Genomic DNA, 18,769 nt, shown 5'->3' on the forward strand with positions numbered 1-18,769 from the left:
TCACGGGTCTCTCTGCGGCACACAGCAATTGAGCGACGTGTCGGCGTGACCCCCACCGGGGCTGCCCTGGGCGGCTGGGTGCAAGGAGCGGTGGGGGAGAGCTGACCCACGGCGCTCGGCCACCCACACGAGCCAAGGGGGAGCCTCAGTGGCGGCTGGCTCTGCCCCGCTGAGTGGCTCTGTCCGGCCCGGCCGGGGAGGGCGCCCCGTGGGGAGGGTGCCCTTTGGTTTCTCTAGGTGGCCCGCAGAGGTGCCGGGCGCCACTGACAAGGGGGGTCGTTCCCAGCTTGCGCCTCAGACCTGCTGGGTGACTGAGCAAGTCCCTTCCCCGCCCTGGGCCTCGGTTTCCCTTCCCCACCCTATGTCTTGCCTGGTTGATGTAAGTAGGACAAGGACTGTTCAGGTTGGAGAGCCCAGTGCAGTGAAGGGGAGGTCAGATCTTGGGGGTGGGGGGGCCTGTGCCATGGGGGGGCCCTGCTCTCAGTTGAGGGCAGGGTCTCTGCTACTCCTGGCAGGGGGTGTGTGTCCAATTTCTGTCTGTGCAGCTCCCAGTATGCTGGGGGGGGGGGCAATGCAGCACCTGATGCAAGGGGTCCCCCAGTCTCTCCTAAGGGGGACACGTACGCAGAGGTTTTAAAACCAGAGATTTGAGATGTCTTTATTTTTGGGGCCCAGAGGGGCCTTTTTCCCCAGAGGGCCTGTGCTCAGGGCGCTTTCAAAGGGGTAACGTGGAGGCACCGGGGCCCGCCGTTTAGGTGCCCGCTAGCCGGCCTCAGCTCTGCCTGGGGTGCAGCGGGAAGGAAGGCAAAGTTTAAAGCCCTGGCCATTCGTCTCTTCCCTGCCTTGCCGCTCTGCACACCCAGCCGTGCGCCCAGGCGTGTGCTTCCCGGGTCAGGTCCCCGCGGCTCGGCTCCGGCTGCTCTGCCGGCGCTAGTGGGGGCGGAAGCTCGGGGCTGAGTCGAAAGGCCGCCCAGGGAGTCACTCTTGTGATTTTCAGCCGTCCTTTCCAGCGGGGGAAACACCGCCCCAGCAGCCGGGGCAGCGGCATGAGCTCTGGTGACGGCTGGGTGACGCTGCACACACATGCATCCCTGGGCAACGAGGCCTTTCCGAGGGCCCCGAGACTCAGCCCCTCCTGCTTTCTTCTGCCCCGGTTGAAAAGCCAGTCAGCAGAATGGGGGCACCGGAGATGGGGGGGGCCCATCTTGCTGGGCCTGCACACGCCTGCGCACACACAGGCACACAGTGAGGGACTGCCCTTCCCCCGAAGAGCAGAGAGTTTAAACCGACAAAGCAGCAGGAGGGGAAACTGAGGCACAGATCAGGGAAGTGAGTTGCCCGAGGCCCCACAGCAGCAGGAGGGGAAACTGAGGCACAGATCAGGGAAGTGAGTTGCCCGAGGTCTCACAGCAGCAGGAGGGGAAACTGAGGCACAGATCAGGGAAGTGAGTTGCCCGAGGTCTCACAGCAGCAGGAGGGGAAACTGAGGCACAGATCAGGGAAGTGAGTTGCCCGAGGTCCCACAGCAGCTAGCAGAGGTGGGAAAAGAACCCAGGAGTCCTGAGAAGGCCCCACTGCCTCGGCAAATCAACTAGAACTTGGTAGTGGTATCGCCATGGCATCCAGGCGTGACGATGACTAATCGAGATTTATGGCTTTATTGCGCCAGGCGCTGCGCACGCACAGTGAGTCGGCCCTGGCCCGGGAGGACGGCCCAGTGCTTTGGCAGTGGCCTGGTATTGAACGACTTCAGGTTCATGTCTGTTCTACGCCGCAGGCTTCCTGCGTGAGCAAGTGGCTTTGCCTCTTCGGGCAGCCGGGCGCTAGTTTGCAGTGGTGTCCGTCCCGGGGTGTGCAGGGAGAAATCCAGGGCTCCTGTGGGAGCCTCAGGTTCTGGTTGGTGGGAAATCCGGTCTCGTTGTAAAACAACGGCAGTTTTCCACCAAACGAACTTTGGGAATCACTTTGTTCCGGGTTGGTTGAAACGTTCCGATCAAGTCCAGATGTTTTGTTCCAATTTTCACCTTTTTAATTGTTCGTTTGAATTGATACAATAACTAGAGAAACGAAGAATGGACACGTTCTGATGAAATCAAAATGTCGCCTTCGGATTTCGATGTTTTTCAGTTGTCTTTTATTATCCTTTAGAATACGAAATACGATGCGTTGGAAAATGAACGATTGAAATGGCCCGAGGTTGAAAAGTCTCCTTCCGATTTACAGCGTATATACAGCGTATATTGTGGTGATTAGAATATAAAATCAAATTAATCCCTACATGAAAAATCATAGGATCACTGAGCTGTAGGACTGAAACGGACCTTGCAAAGTCGTCGAGTGCAGCCCTGCGGCAGGACCAAGGAAACCCAGAGGATCCCTGACGGGTTTGTCCCACCTGGTCTTAAACCCCCTGACACCGGGGATCCCACAACCTCCCGTGGTAGCTGATTCCCGAGCTGAACTGTCAGAGTTACAAAGCATTTCCTAGCATCTACGCTCGGCTCCCTTCTGCGGATTAAGCCTGTTGCTTCTTTTCCTACTGTCAGTGGCCATGGAGAACAATTGATCCCCATCCTCTTTAGCCCAGCCCTTAATGGATCCGCAGGCTGGTCTCAGTCCTCCGGTCTCCAGGCTGAACGTGCCAGTGTTTTTAACCTTTCCCCACAGGTTGGGTTTTCGAAACCTTTCATCGGTTCTGTTGCTTTCCTCTGGCCTCTCTCCAATTTGTCCACATCCTTCCTGACGTGCGGTGCCCAGAACTGGACACTGCTCCAGCTGAGACCACGCAGAGCGGGACAGTTACGCCTGACACTCCTGATAACGGTATTAGCCCTTTTCCCAACTGCTTCACATTGGTGGCTCATATGTGATTTGGGATCTGCTCTCACCCCCAGCTCTTTGCCGCAGACCGGCCACCTAGCAGCTGTTCCCCATTTTGTAGTTGGGCGTTTGATTTTTCCTTCCGAAGAGTAGCACTTAAATCAGAGTGCTCTGATCATGTCAAAATGCTTTGTTACCATTGATATTTTTTAAATCCTACGTTGTTAGAATCTAGAATAGAAAATAAAATGGAAACATTCCTATAAAGTCAGAAATGTTTCGTTCCAATTTCAACTTCTTTTAATTGTATCTTATATTATAATTTAGAATATAAACTACAATACATTTTGAAATGAAAAATGGAGCCATCTGTAATTTAGAACATACAGTACATCTCAGACCGAGACCTGTAGCTGTTTCCCTGGGGTTGAAATGCTTTGTTTCAACCCCCCTCCTTGCCCCACAAATGAAACTTCATCAAATCAACGCGCTCTCGCGGAAGGTTTTCTTTTTGACCAAACAGCATTTTGATGGCAAACCATTCGATCAGGAATCTCTAATAAATCCATTACAGATGGTGAGGCGCTCAGATCCTGGGCTTACGGGAGCCACTGAAGAGCGAGCGCCGGAGGTGTTGGGCAGGTCCAGGTTGGACTGAGCGCCTCTCTGGCCGGGTCCAGGTTTTATGAGCGGAGCACTGGTGGTTTTGTTGTAAGATGTGGCAGGAGCAATCCAGGGCTGGCCAACGTGCACCAGTGGGGTGGGGTTTCTTCCCTCCACCGTGGCCAGCCCTCAGAAGAGGCGTGGGAACGGCCAGCGGAATTCGTCTCCGTTACCGTTGTCAACAGGGCTCCAGGCCCGAACCCCGTGGGGAAGAAGTGCGAGATGCAGTCTGGGTGAACTGGAATGACGGGTGCTCTCCAGGAGGTCCCTTCCGGCCTGGTAATCTGCGTCTAGATCCAGCTTCGGTCCGCTCCTTCCCTGTCATCAATGGCTGATCCTGGTCAGGTGGGATCAGTGAGCCCTTCTGCCCTGCCCCCCGCCTGTGCAAAGCTGGGGAGCATGTTACCAACCCGGTGATTTGTGTGACAATAGCACCAGCCCCTCCTGAGTGAGATCAGGGGACCCCCATCGTGCGGGGCGCTGCACAGATCCCCCGAACGAGAGCAGCCCCCCCACGGGCCACCGAGACTGGGGCCTGACCAGCCGCCCGTCTGGAGAGCCCAGGGAAGGGCCGTTCTCTTGGGACACTGCGCGTGCGGCAGAGCCAGGAGGGGAACCCAGGCGTCCTGCCTGGGAATTCCCTGGGATGGAGCTCCCCAAAAGCACTGGTCTCCATGGCGACCCGGCTCAGTTTTCTGCCCCACCCTGGCGTCCGAGGCAGGCCTCTCCAGCCTCTCCAGCGCCGCTTTGGGGCCTGAGCTGGTGGGCTCCTGCAGAGTTTGTAGCTGGCGACTTTGTTCCAGTGCCCGGGAGGGCGACAGATCCTTCAGGCCGCAGCCGGGCCTTGGTCCTGCCCGTGCCCAGCTGACTCTCCCCAGCGTCCGCAGAGCGCTCGTTGCTCCGTCGCGCTCGGATCGGTGAGCAAAGTGCGTCCTTGCGCAGCGGTTGGCTTCCCTCAGCCCGACGTCTCCCTGGGGGCCTGGTCTCACCCCCGTCTGCGCTGCTGCTCCAGCTGCGTGGAGGCGTTGGGAGCTGCGTTGTAATCCACGCCGGCCTGGCCTGAGCGGCTGGTCTGAGCTCACATCTCAACGTGTCTCTGCACGGAACGGAGCGGGGGAGCCTTGTGTGGGACTCGGCATTGCCCCCCTCAACCTGGAATTGGGGGGGCCCTTGCACGGGGCGCTGCACAACCCCCCCCACACACACTGTCCCAGGCGCTAACCAGACCCCCCAGTCCCTCGCCCGGGTGCAGGCCAGGTCTGTGTTCATCAAGGGGCGTAGTGAAGAGACGGACGGGGTCGTCCTGCGTGTGCCTCTCCAAACCGTGCGCTATACAGTGCATTGACGCTCGTGCGCAGTATGGTGACGGGAGCGTCCTTTTCACGAGCCTTTGACACAAGCGAGCGGAAGCATCAGCATCGCGTCAGGGCTGAGGTTTGGAGTCACTTGTTGACAGCTCAGCGGCAGCCGTGGATCCGGTGGCTTCTCTGCACCCGGGATGAAGGAGCATGTGCGTGCGCTGGCTGTCGAGCCCCAAGGTCTGTGTGTGATGAGGCTGGGCCGGGAGCCTCTGACCGAGCCGTGCTGATGCGCGCAAGAGACGCTGCTGGCCCTGGCGCGTGCTGGCTGTCCCCTGTAGAACTGGGGCGCTCGGGCAAACGGCGCCTCCCCAGCGGAGCGAAGGCGTCGTGAGAAACGCAGGCCGGGGTTTCTAGGTTCTGAGTCAGATGCCTTCGAGCGAGCAGAGAACAAACATGGCTCCCGTTCTCCAGATTGCTAGTCCGGTCCCAAACGCCAGGCCTTCCGCTTGGGGATAGGACTAAAAATGAGAAGCAGCATAAGAACTGATACGGTGACGGGTGCCTGAGCCGATCGCTCTGGGAAGGGAACGGCCCTGCATGGGCCAGGGCGGTGTTAACTCTGAAACCTAATGACAACCATTATTTACTAACTCATTTCCAGAGCACCCAGGTATTTATACTGGGCCTGGCTTCCTGCCGAGATTGTAAGGCCATGCCCATTACAAGCTTGATTTCATCAGGATGATCATCATTTTACAGACGGGAAGCCCAGGAGGGGGTGGAGTGATGCACCCAAGGGTGTGTGGCAGAGCCAGGAATCGAACCCAGTTCCCCAGCCCAGCGTCTTGGCCCCACGCTCTTCCCGCCATCAGGCCGCTGCCCTGTCACGTGGCCCAGTGGCTGATTGGGGTCCTGGCGCCCCCGCTGGCCCTGCCGATGCAAGCTCCTGGCAGCTCTCATCTCAAGCTTCGTTCCCCGGCCCCAGCTCTCGGGCTGTCACTGCGGTGGGCAGAATTTGAGTGTTGGGGGGTATGATATTGGGGGGGGGGTGCATTTAAATTCTCACCGATGCAGGAACGTGGGGCAGGGGGGAGTCAGACAACAATTCTGTAGTGCCGGGTGTTGAAATTCAAAGAGCTGGAGCCGTCTAACCGTCAGAATCCGTCCTGGGCCGGGCCGTGTGCTCGGCGAGGGGCCGATCTGCGTCTGCGCGCGGAACTGACCGCGCCCTCCCGCGTGCACCGGGAACGTTGGCTGGGGGTGCGGCCGCCTCTGGAAAGCAGAGACCCCCGGGGCGAAGGCTGCAGACCCCACGGGTCTGTAACAGGCTCCGCGTCGTGAGACGCAGCACATCTGGCCCATCCGTGGCTCCGTGTGCACCGCTCTTCGCTTCATGCAGTCGAGATCCGGCAAGGCTCTGGCTGGCTTCTGTGGCGTCGCTAAGCGCAGGGTGTGTCTACGTCCGCCTGTCTCTCCCTGCCGCCCGGGGGGCGTGGGGCGCTTCCCCCTCACGGCTGCCCCCTGCCCGGGGGGCACTTCCCCCTCCCTGCCCCCCGGGGGGCGTGGAGCACTTCCCCCTCGTGGCCACCCCCTGCCCGGGAGGCACTTCCCCCTCCCTGCCCCCCAGGGGGCGTGGAGCGCTTCCCCCTCGTGGCTGCCCCCTGCCCGGGGGGCACTTCCCCCTCCCTGCCCCCCGGGGGGCGTGGGGCACTTCCCCCTCGCGGCTGCTCCCTGCCGCCCGGGGGGCGTGGGGCGCTTCCCCCTCGCGGCCGGAGAACCCACCTCCTGGCAGCCTGTTTCTGCGCCGCTCTGCTTCTGGGCTGGGCTTCGGGTGGGGCCGTGAGGGCCTTTGGATTCCAGTAGCATGTGGGGGATCTCAGCTCAGGGTCCCCGTCGCGCCAGGCGCTGCACACCCCCCCTCTCCCCCGCCCCCAGCCCCCACCTGAGCTCAGGGTCCCCGTCACACCAGGCGTTGCACCCCCTCTCCCCCGCCCCCCCCGAGCTCGGGCCCCGTCACGCCAGGCGCTGCACCCCCCCTCTCCTCCGCCGAGCTCAGGGTCCCCAGACACACCCACCCCCGCCGAGCTCAGGGTCCCCGTCACGCGAGGTGCTGCACCCCCGCTCTCCCCCGCCGAGCTCAGGGTCCCCAGACACACCCATCCCCGTCGCGCCAGGTGCTGCACACCCCCTCTCCCCCCCCAAGCTCAGACACCCCCCCCACACACCGAGCTCAGGGTCCCCATCATGCCAGGCATTGCACCCCCCCTCCCCCGCCCACCCCCCGAGCTCAGGGTCCCCGTCACACTGGGGGCTGCACACCCCCCCCGAACTGAGCTGGGGGGCCCTGTTGCACTGGGCCCTGATTTTGGTTGGGGGGTGTCTCTGTGGCTCCCATTATGGGGGGGAGCCGCCATCTTGGTCGGGGTCTGTGCAGCCCCCAGCGTGCTGGGGGGCTCAGATCTCCGCCTGGGGGGGCCCTGCAGCGCCCAGTGGGACGCGCCCCCCCCCAGGTAATGGTGGGACGTTGGTGTCTAACGGGAGCGGGGGAGGGCGTGTGATCGGCCTGCCAGAGCCAGCTGGTCTGTGAGCCCCAAGCGCCATCGTGTGCCCGACGTGGGAACTGCTGGAGGGCGCCGGCTGGCCCAGAGGAGGGGGGCACCGCCGAGCACCGCCCCCCAGGGACCCTGGAGGGTCGGGCTCTCCGTCGCCAGGCGCTGGGCCTGGCTGCAGCCCCCCAGAGCCAGGACGCCGGGGTTCCACTCCCAATCCCCCTGCCCTCCCGCTGCGCTGGGGGCCTGATCTCGGGCTGGGGGCATTCGCACCAGGCACAGAGCGGGGGTCAGTGACGTGGGGCAGCGCGTCGTTGTCTGTGCCGCTGCGGAGTGGGAGCGAGCCCTCGATCGGGTGCCCCCCGGCCCTGTGGGTCCTGCCGGCTTTGTGGGGAGCGTTTGCCATAAGACTTCCCCCGGGGCTGTTGTTAGCCACAGATGTGCCAGTCACTCTGATCCCCGGAGCGGGGCTGGGGCGATCCCGCGCTGCTGCACGACCCCCCGAGCGCCCACGCCATCGTCCACCACCGGGGGCCCCAATCCTGGCTGAGCGGGGGGAGGGGGGAGGGCAGCACACCAGGACCCTGATCGGGGCTGTGTGCTAACCGCCAGTGGCGACAGCAATGCCCAGCCCCATCAGCCCCGAGCAGGAGGAATGGGGAGCTGGGGGGAGCAGATGCTCAGCGCCCCCAGCTGGCCAGGTGTTTGTGCAGGGCCATGCGTGTGATGCACAACTAGCGAGGGTTTCCCCGTCCCCCAGGGGGCTGAGACAAGGGAAGGCCAAGGGGAACGTTGCTTGGCTTCATTCTACCCTGAGAGGCAGCCACCTTTGGGACGGAGCATCCTCCCTCCATACGCCCGGCCCTGTTGAGACGCAGCCACCTCTGGAGCAGAGCGACCTCCTCACACACATCCAGCCCGCTGAGATGCACCCACCCCGGGGCAGAGCAGGCTAGCATCATCCCCACTGCAGAGCAAATCCAGCCCCACGCAGCAGCGGCGTGCTGGCATTAAAGCTCGTCTCACTAAGGGGAAGGACAAACCTCGTCCCCAAACAGACTTGTGGCCACGCGCTGCAAGTCGGAAATTGCCTTTTCCAGGAGGCCGCTGGCTGCTGCCTGAGTCTGCCAAGAGCCTGTGCTGATCGCAGTGAGCAGGTGCAGCTGGCCCGGATGTAACCCACAGCATCCGCCCCTGCCAGACGTGCCGACGAGCCGAGCTTCCTCTTCAAAGGGGAACTGAGCCGACCATGGTTTGTTCTCGTCTCTGCCAGCTGGGCCCCCTCGGCTTCCGGCAGGTGGTAACCACGGAGGTGCCCAGAACAAGGGCTGGGGGCCTGCGTGTGGCCTGGGAGCGCGTCTCTCCTGATGGACTCGTCCCCTCTGTCTGATCCCCCTAGGCTGACTGACCGGCTTGCAGTTTGGTGGAGAGTATGGCGCAGAGCCCCTAGAACCGCACACGGGGACAGATTCTGTGCCTCGGTTTCCCCATCTATACAAATGGGATCCTGCTGGGGTCACCTCCTTCCCACATGCTCAAACCCCGCCTCGCGAGCGGGTGACCAGGGTTGTGAATGATGCCATACCCCCAGCCGCAGATCGCCTGCCAGCAGCCTCTTGGGGCTAACGTGACAATGGGGCTCGGAGACCCCCCGTCTCGGTGCCGTTGGTGGGAATCCAGCTCTGGCGCTGTGGCGAATCCACTGCGCCGGGCCCGAAGAGCATCACGCCGACGCTCCGTTTCGCCCCTGGGTTTCCAGGAAGCAGAGCGTCAGCAGGCTCCTGTTGTTTACCAACGCTTGTAGGGGTTTCTGCAGCATTAATTATAGCTCAGAGCAGCTAGACGCTTCCTATTTTCTCCCCTAGCCGCCTCCTCCGCATTTATCTCAGCAGCCGGGCTTGCTGCTGCTTTAGGCGGGGAGACCTCAGCAGAATTGAAACGTAGGACTGGAGAACGTGTCCTGGAGGTTATCCTGGCAGGTCATCCCTTCATAACCGTATCCAGCTCCGTCTTCAGACGAGTTCTCGTCGTCCTGCTCCTTCTGGGGGCTGAAAACCTGCTACGGCCCAGCCTCCACTGATCTGTGGCCCGTTTTGCCCCATTTGTTCTTGTGCCAACATTGTCCTTTAGCTCCAGTAGCGCTTCTCCTTCGGAGAGCAGCCAGCCCCCTTCGGCCTGCGTTTTTGGCTCACTGTCCTCTCAGGAGATCCATCGTCTCTGTTCCTCGGATCAGCCTAGCCGCCGTTCCACGGGCCAGCGGCCAGCCCGGAACGTGTGCGTAGAACTGGCCAGAAAACGGGATTTGCGTCCCGTGGGAAATTTGGCCCATTTGAAGCGGGGTTTGACTCCGAAACCGACTGACGTGGCCACAGAAATTCTGAAAAATTGACAAAATTTGGAAACATCCAATCGTTTCAATCCCAGAAAAGGGTTAAATAAAATATAATTAACGATCTGTAAGACAAAGATATTAAAATTAATATTCTTCTAATACAAGTCTAAACAAAACACATTTACCTTCTCAAGTTGTTTGATATAAAATATTAAATATATAGATATAAAAATATAACCATGTAAAAATGACTAGTCTAATAAAAGTCTAAATGAAATGTTTTAACCTTCTTGAATCTTTTGATGATGTAATGTATTAAGCAGATATAAAAATATTAAATAGCTGTAAAATATAACATTACAACTGTAAAGAAAAAAGAAAAAAAATTCTAAGTCTAATTGAAACATTTTTGCCTTATCAAGTGGTTTTGATAATATAAAATGTTAGATATAAATATCCATAAACATAAACCAGTACTAAAATTAATATTCTGATAAGTCTAAAGCCATTTTACCATAATTAATCATTTTGTTTAGGTGATGTCAAAACAATATAATATAAAATATTAAATGTCCATATTAAAGATATAAATAGGTTAATCTTATCTGAAAGTCTAAATGTAAATATTAAAATTAAATGAACCGGCTTCTAAACATATTGACTGTGTAGTTTCATTTTGATGTTGGAATGTTTTATTTCAAACACAATACAATATATTAAATATAGAATGTACGTATAAATATACGATCTAAAAGTTTGAATGAAATGAGTGGAAAACGCTTAGCCTTATCCAATAGGTTTGTTTGTATAACGTCAAAGCATCATAAATCTTGCAAATAATTTAAATAAAATATGTACAAACAGAATATCTAAAAGTCTAAACTAAACAAAATAAGAGTCACCACATTTTGGCCTTATCGGATTGATGGCTGTTGATGTCAAAACATTTTAGACGTGTCCTATAAAGCTATAGGAAGGTTGCCAGGTAGTCACCTGTGCGTGGGGGGGGGGGGGGGGGGCTGTTGAGTCAGCGTAAAGTGAAGGGACAAGCTCTGGGCAGGGCTGAGCGCTCGTTCAGAACAATGCCAAGTTCGGGCAGCGCTGCCGTTAGCCGCCTGCAACTGTCCAGCTGTTAAGTTCTCAGCCATTTTCGGCTCTTTTTAACTTCCCCAGTGACGCCTACGCGACAGCAGGGACTTGAGCTAGGAGAGAAACAGTCTTGAAAGCCTAAACAAAGTGAAATGAAACAAGGCTCCAAAAGCTTTCTGGATCCTTGTGACGTCCAACACAGCCTAGGAAAGAGTCAGTAGCACATACAGCGTGTTACTGGATAGACTTATGTCAACTAGAACATTCTCTGAAAGTCTTAACTCAGAGAAATGCAGCAAGCGCCTAAAACTAAGCACCTGTGCTGTTAAGGAGGAAGAAGGGCCCAGGGAAGTAGAGCAGTCAATGGGAGCAGAGGGAAACTTTCCCGTAGTTGGGACCCTCCTTCCAGATGGTTCTGGGGTTGCCTCTCGCACTGAGGTTGCCTCTCCGGGGGAGGGAACTTCAGTTTCTAGGAAAAGGCAGGTGTTAGTAATGGGAGATTCGATCATTAGAAATGTAGATAGCTGGGTCTGTGATGACCGGGAGAACCGTATGGTGACTTGCCTGCCTGGTGCGAAGGTTGCGGATCTCTCGAGGCATCTAGATAGACTTATGTGTAGTGCTGGGGAGGAGCCGGTGGTCGTGGTACATGTAGGTACCAATGACATAGGGAAGGGTAGGAGAGACGTCCTGGAGGCCAAATTTAGGCTGCTAGGGAAGAGACTGAAATCCAGGACCTCTATGGTGGCATTCTCAGAAATGCTCCCAGTTCCACGCGCAGGGCCAGGTAGGCAGGCAGAGCTTCAGAGTCTCAATGCGTGGATGAGACGATGGTGTAGAGAGGAGGGGTTCACGTTCATTAGGAACTGGGGAAACTTCTGGGATGGGAGGAGCCTATACAGGAGAGATGGGCTCCACCTAAACCAAAGTGGAACCAGACTGCTGGCACTAAACATTAAAAAGGTTGTAGAGCAGTTTTTAAACTAGGAGATGGGGGAAAGCCGACTGCTGCAGAGGAGCGTGTGGATCGGACACAGACTTCTCTTAGGGGAGAGTCTGATGATAGAGAATCTCCAGGTTATAGTCAGGAGCAGAGGACTGAAAAGTATAATGTAAGGGCCGGATCAGATGATAAACAGTCACATAAAAAAGAATCTGGCACATCAGAAAAAGACAGGCTAATAAACAGGGACAAGTTTTTAAAGTGCTTGTACACAAATGCCAGAAGTCTAAATAATAAGATGGGTGAACTAGAGTGCCTTGTGATAAAGGAGGATATAGATATAATAGGCATCACAGAAACCTGGTGGACTGAGAGCAATCAATGGGACACAATCATTCCGGGGTACAAAATATATCGGAAGGACAGAACAGGCCGTGCAGGGGGAGGAGTGGCACTATATGTTAAAGAAAGTGTAGATTCAAATGAAGTAAAAATCTTAAGCGAATCCACAGGTTCCATAGAGTCTCTATGGATAGAAATTTCATGCTCTAGTAAAAATATAACATTAGGCATCTATTATCGACCACCTGACCAGGACAGTAATAGTGATGATGAAATGCTAAGGGAAATTAGAGAGGCTATCAAAATTAAGAACCCAATAATAGTGGGGGATTTCAATTATCCCCATATTGACTGGGAACATTTCACTTCAGGACGAAATGCAGAGATAAAATTTCTCGATACTTTAAATGACTGCTTCATGGAGCAGCTGGTACGGGAACCCACAAGGGGAGAGGCGACTCTAGATTTAATCCTGAGTGGAGCGCAGGAGCTGGTCCAAGAGGTAACTATAGCGGGACCGCTTGGAAATAGTGACCATAATACAATAGCATTCAACATCCCTGTGGTGGGAAGAACACCTCAACTGCCCAACACTGTGGCCTTTAATTTCAAAAGAGGGAACTATACAAAAATGAGGGGGTTAGTTAGACAAAAGTTAAAAGGTTCAGTGACTAAAGTGAAATCCCTGCAAGTTGTGTGGGCCCTTTTTAAAGACACCATAATAGAGGCTCAACTTCAATGTATACCCCAAATTAAGAAAAACAGTAAAAGAACTAAAAAAGAGCCACCGTGGCTTAACAACCATGTAAAAGAAGCAGTGAGAGATAAAAAGACTTCCTTTAAAAAGTGGAAGTCAAATCCTAGTGAGGCAAATAGAAAGGAGCACAAACACTGCCAACTTAAGTGCAAGAGTGTAATAAGAAAAGCCAAAGAGGAGTTTGAAGAAGGGCTAGCCAAAAACTCCAAAGGTAATAACAAAATGTTTTTTAAGTACATCAGAAGCAGGAAGCCTGCTAAACAACCAGTGGGGCCCCTTGACGATGAAAATACAAAAGGAGCGCTTAAAGATGATAAAGTCATTGCGGAGAAACTAAATGGATTCTTTGCTTCAGTCTTCACGGCTGAGGATGTTAGGGAGATTCCCAAACCTGAGCTGGCTTTTGTAGGTGACAAATCTGAGGAACTGTCACAGATTGAAGTATCACTAGAGGAGGTTTTGGAATTAATTGATAAACTCAACATTAACAAGTCACCGGGACCAGATGGCATTCACCCAAGAGTTCTGAAAGAACTCAAATGTGAAGTTGCGGAACTATTAACTAAGGTTTGTAACCTGTCCTTTAAATCGGCTTCGGTACCCAATGACTGGAAGTTAGCTAATGTAACGCCAATATTTAAAAAGGGCTCTAGGGGTGATCCCGGCAATTACAGACCGGTAAGTCTAACGTCAGTACCGGGCAAATTAGTTGAAACAATAGTAAAGAACAAAATTGTCAGACACATAGAAAAACATAAACTCTTGAGCAATAGTCAACATGGTTTCTGTAAAGGGAAATCGTGTCTTACTAATCTATTAGAGTTCTTTGAAGGGGTCAACAAACATGTGGACAAGGGGGATCCGGTGGACATAGTGTACTTAGATTTCCAGAAAGCCTTTGACAAGGTCCCTCACCAAAGGCTCTTACGTAAATTAAGCTGTCATGGGATAAAAGGGAAGGTCCTTTCATGGATTGAGAACTGGTTAAAGGACAGGGAACAAAGGGTAGGAATTAATGGTAAATTCTCAGAATGGAGAGGGGTAACTAGTGGTGTTCCCCAAGGGTCAGTCCTAGGACCTATCCTATTCAATTTATTCATAAATGATCTGGAGAAAGGGGTAAACAGTGAGGTGGCAAAGTTTGCAGATGATACTAAACTACTCAAGATAGTTAAGACCAAAGCAGATTGTGAAGAACTTCAAAAAGATCTCACAAAACTAAGTGATTGGGCAACAAAATGGCAAATGAAATTTAATGTGGATAAATGTAAAGTAATGCACATTGGAAAAAATAACCCCAACTATACATACAACATGATGGGGGCTAATTTAGCTACAACGAGTCAGGAAATAGATCTTGGCGTCATCGTGGATAGTTCTCTAAAGATGTCCACGCAGTGTGCAGAGGCGGTCAAAAAAGCAAACAGGATGTTAGGAATCATTAAAAAGGGGATAGAGAATAAGACTGAGAATATATTATTGCCCTTATATAAATCCATGGTTCGCCCACATCTCGAATACTGTGTACAGATGTGGTCTCCTCACCTCAAAAAAGATATTCTAGCACTAGAAAAGGTTCAGAAAAGAGCAACTAAAATGATTAAGGGTTTAGAGAGGGTCCCATATGAGGAAAGATTAAAGAGGCTAGGACTCTTCAGTTTGGAAAAGAAAAGACTAAGGGGGGACATGATAGAGGTATATAAAATCATGAGTGATGTTGAGAAAGTGGATAAGGAAAAGTTATTTACTTATTCCCATAATACAAGAACTAGGGGTCACCAAAAGAAATTAATAGGCAGCAGGTTTAAAACAAATAAAAGGAAGTTCTTCTTCACGCAGCGCACAGTCAACTTGTGGAACTCCTTACCTGAGGAGGTTGTGAAGGCTAGGACTATAACAATGTTTAAAAGGGGACTGGATAAATTCATGGTGGCTAAGTCCATAAATGGCTATTAGCCAGGATGGGTAAGAATGGTGTCCCTAGCCTCTGTTCGTCAGAGGATGGAGATGGATGGCAGGAGAGAGATCACTTGATCATTGCCTGTTAGGTTCACTCCCTCTGGGGCACCTGGCATTGGCCACTGTCGGTAGACAGATACTGGGCTAGATGGACCTTTGGTCTGACCCAGTACGGCCTTTCTTATGTTCTTATGTTCTTATGTTCTTATTAACTGGAATCTCGTCGGCTGCTTGGTTTGGACGGCAGAACGTCCTATCTTACAAAACGCGCATATTCAGTGTCTCGGCTGATTCGTTTCAAGACTTCTCAGGGGGAAATGTCCCGTTCCTGCCAGACGTTTCAGTTTGGACCGACCAGTGATTTCCCGCCCGATCTGTTCAGTTGAAAAACTGGCTAACGAAGCCACGTGCAGTCAAGATTTCGGGAGTCCGAGCAAGTCCCGAAATCAGCTGCTCTCCGCGATCAGTCCCCCTTTCTCGTTACAAATCTACACCTTATTTGCTGCCGGTCAGAGGTTCTCGTCCTGCCCTCTGGCTGCGGGATCATAGACCCCTCTGCCGACAGACGCCTGCCCCGTTCCCTGCTTCTGTACTGAGCTCGGAGTTTGGGCACAGGCGGGTGCGACAGGAGACAGTGGTCCAGGCTTTCCTTCCAGCCAGGCCCATCCTCCGGCTCACTGGTGTCTGTGTGACTGTTGTGGGAGCATCGGCGATCAGGACCCCCTGACATGTGGGTGCTGACAGACGCCCCGCCCCCCAGACCGAGATCGGGGTCATGCCGGGTGCCGCACAGACGCTCCGCCCCGCAGACTGAGTTCAGGGTCACGCCGGGCGCCGACAGACATCCCGGACCGAGATTGGGGTCATGCCGGGTGCCGCACAGACGCCCTGCCCCCCGGACCGGGATCGGGGTGACGCTGGGTGCCGACAGACGCCCCGCCACCCCACCCCACCCAGACTGAGTTCGGGGTCAGGCCAGGCGCCAAACTGTTGTGGGAGCATCGGCGATCAGGACCCCCTGACATGTGGGTGCTGACAGACGCCCCGCCCTCCGGACCGAGATCGGAGTCAGGCCGGGTGCCGACAGATGCCCCGGACCGAGATCGGGGTCAGGCCGGGCGCCGACAGACAGACACACACACACCCCTGGGCGGGGCCAGGAGGCTATTTAAGGGGGGGTTGGCTGGGAGTCGTCCCAGGTGCACCCCCCGGCCTTGACACGTCTCTTTGATCTCCCCCCCACCAGGGAAGAAAAATGTGAGGACCAGAATCTGCAGGGCCTCAAAGACAAGTCCCCGAAGGCCAAAAAGATGAAGAAGGAGAAGCAGAGGGAAGCCGAGCCGGCCGAGGCGGGCAAGGCGGAGACGTCCGAAGGAGCTGGGGCCGCCCCCGCCGCCCCTGAGGCCTCGGCCTCTCCCAAGCAGCGGCGCTCCATCATCCGGGACCGCGGCCCCATGTACGACGACCCCACGCTGCCCGAGGGCTGGACGCGCAAGCTGAAGCAGAGGAAGTCGGGCCGCTCGGCGGGAAAGTACGACGTCTACCTGATCAAGTGAGTGGGGCGGGGGCAGAGCCTATGGCTCCCAGCATGCACTGGGTCTCTGGTGGGAGTTGGGGACGGATGGGGCGTATGGCTCCCAGCATTCACCAGGCCTCGGGGGGGGGGGGGCAGGACAGGACTACAGCTCCCAGCATGCACTAGGTCTTGGGGGGGGACTACGGCTCCCAGCATGCACTGGGTCTCTGGTGGGAGTGGGGGACGGATGGGGCCTATGGCTCCCAGCATTCACAAGGCATCGGAGGGGGGGGGGGGGGGGGGGGACACACGACTATGACTCCCAGCATGCACTGGGCCTTGGTAGAGGTGGGACTACAGCTCCCAGCAGGCACTGGGCCTCTGGTGGGGGTGCAGGACTACAGCTCCCAGCATCCAGTGCTGCTCTGAGCATTGTATGCTGGGACTTGTAGTATCACCATGGGGTCTGGTTAAAGGCGCTCCAGGAGAGACCGGAGCTCCCAGCATGCTCTGCTCTTCCACAGCCCAGGAGCCTTGCCCATTGGCTGGCGAAAGACACGAGCACCCTGAACATGAGCCAGAGCCAGGGCCGGCTCCAGCTTCTTTGCCACCTCAAGCGCGGGGCGGGGCGGGGGGGGGGGGGAAGCCGATCGGCGGCACTTCGGCAGCTGAATCGGTCCACTTCAGTCTTCTGTGGCAATTCGGCAGCGGGGCCTTCAGTCCCTCTCTTCCGCTTCGGCGGCAGCTCAAAGAGGAGGAGAGGGACTGAGGGACCTGCCGCCAAAGGCCCGGACGTGCCGCCCCAAGCACTGGCCCTGGCCAGAGCTCCTAGCATGAGGCTGCTGGGACTCTCGATCCCCAAGGGCTGAAGCCGGAGCCCTCTGGATCGTGGGGCCCCCAGTGTGTCCCCCCATCTTCTCCAGACCCCCCCAATCCCCTGCTGAGCAGCAGCTGGACAAGCTGGGGGAACCGAGCCCCCAGAGCTGGTGTTATGGGGGGGCTGTCATCAGCCCCCCTTCTTGTCTTGGGCAGTGTGTGGGGATCCCCTGCTCACCCACTTCCTTGTCCCGCTTGTGGGGGGGTGAATCCTATTAACCCTTGTTCTCCCAACCCCGCAGCCCCCAGGGTAAGGCCTTCCGCTCCAAGGTGGAGCTTATCGCTTACTTCGAAAAGGTAGGGGACACCTCCCTGGACCCCAACGATTTCGACTTCACGGTGACGGGCCGGGGCAGCCCCTCGCGGCGAGAGCAGAGGCCCCCCAAGAAGGCCAAAGCCCAGAAGGGCCCCGGGACGGGGCGTGGGCGGGGCAGGCCCAAGGGCAGCGGCTCGGCCCGGCCCAAGGCGGCTGCCTCGGAGGGCGTGCAGGTCAAGCGGGTGATCGAGAAGAGCTCCGGCAAGCTGCTGGTCAAGATGCCGTTCCAGCCGGGGCCGCCGGGGGGCGCCGGAGGGGCGGGGGGCTCAGCCACCACCTCGGCGGCCCCGGGGGCGGGCGGCCGGCGGCCCGGGCGCAAGCGGAAGTCAGAGTCGGACCCCCAGACGCTGCCCAAGAAGCGGGGGCGCAAGCCGGGGGCGGCGGCGGGGCCCGTGGGGCCGGTGGTGGCCGAGGCCAAGAAGAAGGTGGTGAAGGAGCCGTCCTTCCAGGCCGTGCAGGAGACGGTGCTGCCCATCAAGAAGCGCAAGACCCGCGAGGCCGTGGCCCTGGAGGTGGCCCCACCGCCCCCCGAGCGCAGCCCCAAGGGACCCCGTCCCGGGCGCCGGAGCAAGGAGAGCAGCCCCAAGGGGCGAGGGGGCAACGCCGCCCCCGCCTCCCCCTCCCCCAGCCGGAAGGAGCCACAGCCGCCGCCCCCCCCGCACCAGCCGCCCCCCGAGCCTCTGGCCCGGCCCCCCGCCAGCCCCAAGGACAGCGTGAGCCCTCCCGAGGCTCAGGACTTGAGCAGCAAGGGGCAGCCGGAGAGTGACGGCTGCCCCAAGGAGCCGCCTAAGACTCAGCCGCCCGCTGTGCTCTACAAACACCGAGGGGAAGGGGAGCGCAAAGACGCTGTCTCCACCTCCTCCTCGGCGCCCCCGCCCGCCGCCCTGCCCCGGCCCAGCAGCAGAGACGAGGCGGTGGATACCAGGACGCCTGTCTCGGAGCGCGTCAGCTGACTTTGGGCGGCCCACGGCTAGCGGGATGGACGGACAGACAGAGACACACACACACACACACCCCCCAAGACGAGAGGCAGCTGCTCCCGGGTAGGGCTCCGGCAAAGCACCTCCCCAGCCCCACGGCGCCCCCTGGCTTCCACCCCCCCTCCACTTCTCCCCCCTCCCCGTTTTTAATACCAAGAAGCACAGTGAGGGGTGTGGACCCCCCCGGGTTGGAAGCCACTTTGCACTTTTTCTATAAGAGAGGGGTGCCCTTCCCAGCTCCTTCCTCGATGCTTTGCTGCGTATACTACTGACCAGGCCAGCTGTTTGGGGGGGCTGCCCCCCCAGCTCCTGAACACCCCCACCGG

The 18,769-nt window shown here is 56.7% G+C and overlaps 1 protein-coding gene across 1 annotated transcript in view; it reads left to right on the plus strand.

The window, feature by feature from the left end:
* MECP2 (methyl-CpG binding protein 2) overlaps nt 1-18,416 on the plus strand; it is a 29,547-nt gene extending 11,131 nt beyond the window's left edge. Inside the window, exons 2-3 of the mRNA XM_065423116.1 lie at nt 16,002-16,307; nt 17,390-18,416. Coding sequence (XP_065279188.1) covers nt 16,002-16,307; nt 17,390-18,416 — 1,333 coding nt within the window. The remainder of the gene's footprint in view (nt 1-16,001; nt 16,308-17,389) is intronic.
* The last annotated feature ends 353 nt before the right edge of the window (nt 18,417-18,769 follow it).

This window comes from Emys orbicularis, assembly GCF_028017835.1.
Source record: "Emys orbicularis isolate rEmyOrb1 chromosome 21 unlocalized genomic scaffold, rEmyOrb1.hap1 SUPER_21_unloc_5, whole genome shotgun sequence".
Lineage (NCBI taxonomy): Eukaryota > Metazoa > Chordata > Testudines > Emydidae > Emys > Emys orbicularis.